The sequence below is a fragment of the Polyodon spathula genome, chromosome 12, assembly GCF_017654505.1.
Source record: "Polyodon spathula isolate WHYD16114869_AA chromosome 12, ASM1765450v1, whole genome shotgun sequence".
Classification (NCBI taxonomy): domain Eukaryota; kingdom Metazoa; phylum Chordata; class Actinopteri; order Acipenseriformes; family Polyodontidae; genus Polyodon; species Polyodon spathula.
Window position 1 is genome coordinate 39,932,451 of NC_054545.1, and position 10,059 is coordinate 39,942,509.

General features: G+C 41.1%; 1 protein-coding gene across 1 annotated transcript; it reads right to left on the minus strand.

The window, feature by feature from the left end:
• Positions 1-99: 99 nt before the first annotated feature.
• On the minus strand, positions 100-8,436 carry LOC121323942 (ankyrin repeat and SOCS box protein 16-like). Its single transcript, XM_041265282.1, has 5 exons — positions 7,938-8,436; positions 6,927-7,194; positions 5,480-5,972; positions 3,299-3,412; positions 100-1,946 (listed from the first exon to the last, which is right to left on the minus strand). The coding sequence occupies exons 1-5, from the start codon at positions 8,263-8,265 to the stop codon at positions 1,761-1,763; spliced, it is 1,389 nt and encodes a 462-aa protein (XP_041121216.1). The 5' UTR covers positions 8,266-8,436; the 3' UTR covers positions 100-1,760.
• Positions 8,437-10,059: the final 1,623 nt, after the last annotated feature.

Consider the following 10,059-nt stretch of genomic DNA (forward strand, 5'->3'; position numbering starts at 1 on the left):
TACTCCTGAGCTGTTGTGGGGAGTTTCTGCAGTGACAGAACAACATTTAACATTCCAAAGTAGACACTAAATTAAAAATAAATAAGTAACACACAGGAAGAAGTTTGTCTTTTTATTATCCCTAATTCTTCATGACTGTTTCTGCACTCCTGGATATTTGGCATGTTTCATGAAGACACCAGCATGCTGTACCTTAGTCACTGAGAAAGTAGGAATAAGATGGCGTTTCTGTAATGAGGCCAGTATAAAAGGACCACTGTAGGAGTGCTCCGCTGGAGTAGCATATAGACGCAGGTAGATCAGAGAGCCCATATTATAGAGACTGGCAGCACATAAATATAATCCATGTGGAGCAAAGATTATCCAGCCACTAATCCCTCACTGGTTAAAAGCATACTGACATGACTGAGCATGTTCTATTGGTTTTGATCTATTTATTAGAATGCGTTTGTGAGCTCTTGTCACATGAATAGTTGATAGGAATTCAATTAATTCTTCACTTTGCAGAATTAATTTCCTGTGATATGGAACAAAACTCACATATAACAATGAAACGGAACTAACAAGATCATGCACTAATACTATAATCGGTTAAAGGTTAAACAGAGCATTATAAAATGCTACTGTGGTATTAAAGTGCTGTCAAAGTAATATTCCAAATTAAAGACAGCAGAAAATTGGGTTTTCCAAAAGCCAGAAAATATTAGGTTTATTGTTGGAACAGAATTAATTGTGGTTAAAATCAGGGGTATTTGTTGTTGGGGTTTATATAAAGATATACTAGTATAATAAACATGGTGTTTCTAACAGGGGAACAGGTTAATGGTTATACTCTTGTGTACCAGCTGTACTTTGAGAGGAAGCATGTTTGAGAGCTCTACTGAGGCCACAAGGGTGCTTAAACTGAGTTTTAAAAATGTCACAAGATGTCATGACTGAAGAAGAAAATGATATACAAAAATCACATAGAATACACTAGTTTAAATGACTGTTATTTCATAGCCTTATCAAGGCCTTCAAATGAGGTGTTAAACCAAAGTGCAATGTGTTCCTTTTGCAGACATAAAGATCCTGGTGTCTTACTCCCAGTGTCCTAATCCCGGTGTCCTAATCCCAGTGTCCTAATCCCAGTCTTACTCCCAGTGTCCTAATCCCGGTGTCCTAATCCCAGTGTCCTAATCCCAATCCCAGTGTCGTAATCCCAGTGTCCTAATCCTGGTGCCCTAGTTCCGGTGTCCTGTATAAAATCTTCCACATTACTAAAAAAGGTGCAAAGATAGGGAGAATTGTAGATTTGGTGAGATCTTAAATGGGAAATATCTCTGGGTATAGTGGTGTTATTTTGTTAATTTGTTATTAGTCGTGCTAGTAATGGTTGCTTCCTTGTCTTTTTTTCCGGAACTGTTTTGGTAGAGTACACAAAACTATTGACTAAAGTGCAGGGAGCCTGGGAAGGAGACACAGCCTGCTCTTACTCAAGGCAGCAACTTACACAAACTGGAAACTCATGGGACATTCTTAACTGCATATGCCTTTTGGCTCAATATTAAATGTCTGATTTCCGTATATCGTATGTGAGTTCTGATCAAACTGCGAGCATTGGCAAAAATCTTGGTTCTTTCAGCCATGTAGATTTAATGCTTGTCCGTTTTTAATGAATGTACTCAAGTTCATTACCACCATCGTCTTTCCAAGAACTTTCAAACGAGAGCTACATCTCAAGGGTTCTTTATGCTGCATTGAGTGGAGATCCCTGTGCATTATTTGATGGCGCCTTCGATCCTGAGCAGCAGATACTCCTGGAGGGAATGAGGGATCTGCAGCTGGGTGATGGTGGAGAGGCAGTGTCCGTCAAGGTACCCGCGTATGGCACAGCGTGCCAGGTGCTGCAGTGATCGAGGCTGGTTGGTCATGTGCACCACAGAGCTGTAGAAAATGTGGTGCTCCTGCAGGGAAAGCAACATATCTGAGGACAAGTGTGCTGTCTCACTGGGGTTCCCACAATTAACGGTCACTTCATGAGAACCACATACTCACTCAGTATTGTGTGGCAATCCATGACCCTTCTGAAGTGTAGATTTAGGATTCTAAACTCCAGAGAGGCATGGATAACCACAATCATAAGCATCTGAGATAAAGCAAATACTTCTAGTAACACAAGCCCCATGCCCAGCAACACAAACTGGTACAGGGTTATTCGGCAGGCCAGATCTTGTTACAATTGATTGATACTGTTGGAAGTTATCCTGTTAACAGATTAGTGAAAATGCCTATATGATACTAAAGCTATGAGAACCGAGTCAACAGCAGCCAAGCTGACACCTGTCACTACCACATAATGTAGCATTAACTGCTTTCTTGGTCCCCTTCTGCTTTTGTGAAAGGCTATTCAGTCTTCACACATGCTTTTAACTTTTAGATTTATTTTCAGGCAGCTGTTTCCTTATTATTGCTGTTTGGAAACTTGTGAATTTGACCCACGGCCAGGCTGTCCAACAGATAGCTCTTGAGTTCTATACAGCATGGCTCATTGAGCTTCACATTTCACAGGTGATGTATCCCATCTACGGCTATTAATGGATTTTAGGATTCTTGGGTAGCACGGAGTACAGCCAAAAGCAACAAAATTGATATTGTATTTAAACATGCAACATTTTCAATGAGCACAACATTCTGAAGTTTTTTTAAATCATATTTTCCCCAAATTTTTTAAGGTTCCAGTTCTTTTCCTATTGTTAATGATTTAGCAAACATGTGTTTTCATTTTAAAACATGACATCTGGTACTATACTAGGTTAAAGAAATCTCTTGTTTGCATGCCATGCTTTCTGTTAGTTTTGCACTTGGTTGGTCATTTATCTGCAGGGTGCAATTGTCCCCACCTCTTCACACCTTCCACTGTTATTAACCAACCAGCTGCTTCCCCTATTGACTGATATGCCTTCCGCCAGTAACATGCTTTGACCCAGAAGATACTGCTGAGGTGAAATAACCCAGGAAGTGTAAATGTAACCGATATCCTGAGAATAAGACTAACTTCAACTAAATACACGTTTGTTATAACGTTTCACGTAACATTAACGTTTCAAAGAAAGATCACAAATAAAGAGGTCTTAATGTTTGTGTAATTTGGTTAAAATATGTAATTGTATCATTTTGTTGCCAAACTTATTTGAGGTTCCAGTTGTTTTTCTCTTGTGAATGATATTTCTATATTATGTGTGTTGCTCTTCAAGGAGTTCCTGGTTATCCCTGCCTGCCCTACGGTATATTTCGGTTTGTTTTGTAATCCCCTTACCTGCCACAGCTCAGGGGGCACGGACTCAGCCCAGGAGTCACACAGTGGGATGTGCTCATACGAGTTCAGGATCACTTCCATGGTTCTGGGGGATAGTGAGCACAGTTTGAGCATCTGCAAAGAGGAAAGCAGTATCTTCAGTACAGCTCACCTGCAATCAAACCGATGCACTGCAACCAGGGCTACAATCAGAGCTGACATTCTACCAAGGTCAAACTTAGGTTTCAAGCCCTAGCTGTCAGTATTTATATGACTGCTTGGTATTTGCTATTCAACCTCCAAATCTATGTTACAAGGTAACTCAACAAAGAAAATTAAGGAGTTAAATAAAACATCCAAATTCTGTTTATATAGTTTTTAAAACAAAATTATGTCTCAATCCTAAAATTGGTGATGATAACTTTAGGTTGTAGCTCTACAGCACAGTAGTAAAATCAAGTGAATAACCTAGTACACATTATTTTTACTTTAGCTCAGCTACTGGTAACACCAAACAAATTATGCTGCTGCAATACACATACTGTACAATGCAAAAAAATCCTATTAAAAACCCATGATGTTAAATTGAAACTAAATGATTTTAGCACATTTTCTTTTACCATAGTTAGCCTATAATACACAAAACAGATCATTGTGCTGCATTAACACGCTATGATACTATACAGTACCTTACATATACTGCACACACTTTACAGAAATAAATCACTTTTAAATGTACACAGAAAATTGCAGCGTATGGGTGGCTAAGTAACACATAGCATATCTACTACTATTGTTATGAGTCAAACTTTCTTTTCTTTGCAAAAAGCATAAAGACTTCAAATTCAGAATATTGTAGTCCACATCTTGCACTTCAAACCAGTGGAGTCCAGCAGTATTTCAGTACTGCCCTTTTCCACCTGATCGATCACAGTTTGTTTAAACTCTATAGAGTGTGTTTATATGCCCTCCTTTAATCATTTTCTTCATTTTAGCGATTTAGTAGCTACTTATATCTGTTGTTGGGTTTACTTTCATCCAGTCAGGATAAGTCTTCTTTTTTCAGTAGGTCTCTTTGGATAATGCAATTCCTGGCGTCACACTAAATTGATTATAACCATTAGGCTTATGAGAATGTATGGCATAACTATGTCTGTACAGCAAGGGACTCCTGAACTAAAAGCTACTGGGATGAGGTTAAGAAATCCTACATTCACAACACAGTATCTTGCATTATTAACAGAAGACATTCTTCTCAACACAGATGAGATGTTCCATAATAAAGGTTCTGTGGCTGAAACAATATGGCAGAAGATATCTGATGGGGTTAATGGGGTTGTTACTGTAAAAAGGGAGATCAGACATTCTGCCAGAAGCAGAGGCAAGAAGCAACAGATAGGAAAGATTGGTATGTTTTTCAACAAGTAGCCTATCCTGTTCAGCCTATTTAACAATGCAATTTACTGTATGCGTTATAAAGAACAAAATACTTGCATTACATAATTATTGGTTAATTAAACATAAACTTTTTTATTATTACTATGGGTTAAATACGTGTTTCTAAATGCAGAAATTATGCTATCAAATTATACCTTTAAGACACATCTCATTCTCCACCTCGTCTGAAGCATGTGTTGATTATGATGCCATTAAGGGTCAATTAACGCAGAATACAGATTTATGAATCAGACGTGTAACATGTTAATGAGAAAATTGGTCTCTAAGGGGACACTATTCTAATGCCACAAAGAGCGATGTTTTTTGATGGTAAATGACATGTCTGCATCACCTGATAAAATACTGTCATGTTAAACACTATTACTGGCACAATAAAGGAGATGGTAAGTTTTATGTATATGGGCCAGTGCCTGGTATTTCACTAGGTTAAAGAAATCAGTTTTCAGGCCAGTTAGCGCTTTCAGGGTCATGAAATTATCCCCACCTTTCAGGGCCTTCTTTCCTGTTTGTAACCAACAAGCAGCTTCCCCTAATGGCTGCCATGCTTTACAGCCAATAAGATGCTTGACCCCGTGTACAGTGTAACAAAACCAGCGAACCTAGCGTACTACCAGATGTTTTAAAATGGAAATAAATGTTTTCTTTCGAAACTGCACATTTGACACCTACATAGTGAATGGAAGTGCAGGATAGATAAGACTTCCGAAAGTATTTTTCTAGAACCACTTTAATCTGGTGTCTGACCTTGGGATTGACGGGTGATGCGCCGTGATTGAGCAAGCACAGCACAATGCCCTCCGGTCGCCAATCCAAGTAGTCCTTCACCCCCTGTAAGACGCAGTCCATTGGCGTGTATCCGGCGCAGTTTTTCTGGTTGACCGCAGCCCCGTGCTGGAGCAGCAGATCCACGATGCGGTAGCTGCAATTGGAGCAGGCGTTGTGCAGCGGGGTGTGGTTCTTCTTGCCCGCCACCCTCACGTCTGCCCCCCCGGAGAGCAGCTTCAGCACCACACGGTAGTATCGCCTGTCCTCTGCGGGTTTTTCGGCGCTGGCGCAGGCTATGTTGAGGGCTGTCTCTCCCTCGCGGGTGCGGCTGCACACGTGGGCTCCTCTGCACAGGTACAGGTTGAGGTGCTCCTCCAGGCCGTGCTGTGCTGCCACATGAAGAGGGCTCACCTGACTGTCTCTGGTCGGGATGTTGACGTTAGCTCCGAACTCCAGGAGTAGTTTGGCGCACCTGCAACACGATGGAAAGCCACATTTTTTTTTACGAAAATTAGAAACTAGTATGTTAGTAGCACTCAGATCCAATGCATAAATGCCTTTCCCTGGAATGCTGGCAGCTTTCTTCCAGGATTACAGTGATGAATGTTTGTCTTAATATCTTGATTTGGTTTGGTGTAAATTTTACCTTATAATCTACACTGCCTGGCCACATTATTAAGACCTGTACCTACTATGTCTGGTACCCCCATTTCCCCCCCGATTACAGCTTTGACACAACATAGCATAGACTCCGCAAGGTGCTGGAACATGGCTAAGGGCTCTATTCAGTCAATATTATATCACGTAATTGGTAAGCAGAGGGTTTGAGATCCAGGGGCTGTGTTGGCCTTGGAAAAGGATATGTCATGCTGAGTGTATTATTATAATACATGAGTGTATTATTATGATGTAACTGCTAGCCTTACCTACTATACAGAGAGTATAGACAGGGCTTACAGTTAAAATCCTAATTTGAAATCACCCTGTAGAATTGTCACATGATTTGAATACAATGAGGAAGGCTTTTCAGTCCCAGCAGGTAGGATTCTCCAGACAAACTCAAAGCAGCTCAAAGCAGCTCAAAGCCAGGTAAAGGCTGATTTAGAAAACTCTCAGTACTGGAGCGTCAGAACCCAGAACCGCTCTGAACGACTGCAAGCACCACACAACGGGTGTAAAACAGCCATTCAAATGACACTTTAAGCTACTTGAATGTTAATTATATTTATGGAAATGACATATTGAATATGAAATAAATTAGCTTAGAAAGCACACTTCCTACCATCTAAACACCAACAAGCTGTACATTTTTCTAAATGTTTAACACTTGACTAATGTTTAAACTATAATCTATTAAAGTCCCTAGTAAGCAAACACTGAAAACACCCCCCATCCCCTTTGCTTAACAAATGCAGGTGGCTCTCACTGGTAGGTCTTGGGGGTGGTGCAGAGGTGCATGGGAGCTCTCCCCTCTTTGGAGAGGATGTTTGGATTGGCTCCGTAGCTGAGGAGCAGCTGGGCGCAGTCGGTGAAGCCACCGGCACAGGCATCATGAAGGGCGCTGAGCCCCCCAGGGCTGGCATTCACATCAGCCCCCTTGTGCAGCAGCAGCTTGGCACAGGCAGTGTAGCCCTTGCCAGAGGTGATGCGCAACCCAGACGTGTACTTCAGCTTGGGGGTCAAGGCCCAAAACCCTATGGAGCAAACCATGAAACACAACATAATAGCAAACGTTGTTTTCTTATTCATTAACCTTTCACATACTAAGCAGCTATTGCAAAAAAAAATCCCTAACGTTAACTATATTGTTCCAAAGCACCCGGCTCTTTTGTACAGCGGTATAGACACTATGCTTTAGTGCAAGAGGTTCTCGGTTCGTGCCCGCCCTTCACCTGCGTGTGGATTGCCTTGCCCCGTGTGATGCACTGTCTGCATTAACCGAGATCGACATAATAAAATTCCATGAAACCCATATTTATTTGACAAAATAAGAATTAATCAAACATCTAAAATTTAAAAAACACAATACAATCATTATAAAATATGAAATTGCAAAAACTTGTTCAGTGTGATCTGCATCTATTATGGATTAAACATGCTTTAACAGTACCCCATAATTGTCCCTAAAAGTTTCGAAAAATCGTTTTCGTGAGCAACTCTACAGCTCATTTTTATATTCCTGTAACCAACGACAACCCCATTGCCACAATTTTGGCAACAAATCTCAAACCTATACTGTATTGTTGGCATCTGTGAAGTTGCATTACCACAGCGTCACCAATTGGACGAAGTGTAGAGTGCCCCAACATACTGAATTGCATGAAGCACTGATGAGATGACAGAAAATATGGAGAACATAAAAAAACCTAACGAATCAAAATTCTTAACTACACATGAGTGAGTGTAGAGAGTAGAGAAACCACTGCTCCGTACATACCCATTTCTGGTGACCAGACAAGTTCATCGTTGAGCGTTTCTATGATCATGTTCGATGTGGCCTCGTCATTAAAGAAGCATATGATTTTATCCAGGTCCCCCGTGAAGAGGGCGTTGTGGAAGGCAGAGTCCCTGCAGTATTTGGGCTCCGCACCTGGAAGTGGTCGGGAGATGATGATCTTCCTGGCTTCGGGGAAAAAGCGCCTCCTCCTGCCCGCGCACCACCTCGCCAGAGCCCGTCGCTCGGTCTCCAAGTCCAACAATTCCTGTTGCAAACTCAGGTTTCGCAACGCTGCAGAGGTGAAAACAAATGTATCCCGGCGCGACATTATCTACAGTCATCTAACATTCAAACAGGGTTACACTGGTACAGTCTCCAAAGGTAAGGAACTGATATGGAGCCTGCAACTGATACAGGTTAAGAGCTACTTAATAAAAGAAAAACGCTTACAGCAAGACATTTGATAAACTTCTGAATGCTCGCAGTACAATTCTGCTGACCAGTGTCAAGCACAGTATGGTACTCTATTCCGTTAAGCATTTATATAGAAGTGTCGTATGCCGAGACTGACAGGTGCAGATGCCCTTTTACAAACACATCACAAGATGCTGTCTGCATGTTTACAGCAGAGAGGAGAGTTTTGCACAGCTATTTATGGCAGCACACAAGACACTGTATGCCTGTGCATATTCAGAATGACATTGCTTCCTCCTGGGGTTATACTACCACTTGTGTAATAACAGTTTGCTATGTTTATGTACTCGTGCTTTCAAAGTTGCTTAACCCGGTATCCAAACCACAACATGAAGAAATCCTTTCAGTAACTCTACCAGACCACATCGTGGTCATTCAAATGGGAACAGATTATTTGCAACAATTTGGCACTTCAAAGCAAATTTCGCCATGTGTAATGGTTCTTAACAATTTTGCCATACTATTGTTCAAATATATAAAAGTCACCAGACGGGTTCCATTAACTCGTTGTAGCTGTCCATATGGTTGCCCCATAGTTCAAAACTGTTGAGTTGTCATGGAAGATCATTTGATAACCTTGAAATTCACTGTGCTGAAACTTCAAGCAACCGACTCAGCTTGGGCCCAACTAAAGAACTGTTTGCCTCTTACTGGGCACTCAGCAGGTATATTCAATCCATATGCACCGACTTTCAAGAACGTTGGGGTTACTTCTTGAACGTTCTTTACCCCTAGCATAAGTGTAAATACTACATTAATATAACATACTAAAAGGAAGGTCGACTTCAGAACAACACTCAGCATTCCTTACAGTTATGAGGACAAGCCTAATATTTATTATTTTAGCCATTTAGCAGTCGCTTTTATCCAAAGCGACTTACAGAGACTTGGAGGTGAACTATTACAACTGCTGCTGCTGCAGAGTCACTTCCAGTAGGACCTTGTTTGTTTTACGTCTCATCTGAAGGATGGAGCACAAGGAGGTTAAGTGATCTGCTCAGGGTCACACACACACACACACACACACACACACACACACACACACACACACACACACACACACACACACACTGAGTCATTCAGAGGCCATTCAGAGGCTCAGCTGGGATTGAAACTGGGGTCGTATCCAACAGTGCCTCCCCGAATGAATGTTTTTGCTAGCTGCAAATGCGCAGAACTTTGAAAGCATGCGCAGAGCGGAAGAACAGGAGAGGCAGTATTGTGTTTCTCGGGGAAAATGAATAGACTGATCTTTGGATCTGTGCTGCTTTTGCATATTTTAGGTGTACATTCAGTTGGAAGGTTTTTTTTAAAAACATAAATAAAAAAAAAACATACTGCCTCTACCTTTCTCTGAGAGACCTTCTCCCTCTCCTCCGTGTCGAGATACGTACACCTTACTTTAGGGCTTCTGGTTTTCGATGTTTTGTCAGACTTTTCGCCTCTCCAGTAAATTAATTTCACAACTAACACATTTTTCAGTTTTAATTCAGAAACCAAAACATATTCTCAGAGTCCCAGAGGACGAAAAAATATGTAATATTCAGTACTAACTAGCAGTTTGAAGCCTATGGTTTGTCAAATTACATTTTAAAGTGAAAACAACCAATTTTAAAGCGTTTGATAGTTCAAAGAGGCTATTTTAGAG

Coding starts and splice junctions, on each gene's coding strand:
- LOC121323942 (XM_041265282.1), bottom strand. CDS start 8,265: ATGTCGCGCCGGGATACATTTGTTTTCACCTCTGCAGCGTTGCGAAAC. Junction 3,413..5,479: donor CATCACCCGTCAATCCCAAG/GTCAGACACCAG, acceptor TCCTCTTTGCAG/ATGCTCAAACTGTGCTCACT. Junction 1,947..3,298: donor TGCCCCCTGAGCTGTGGCAG/GTAAGGGGATTA, acceptor CTTTCCCTGCAG/GAGCACCACATTTTCTACAG.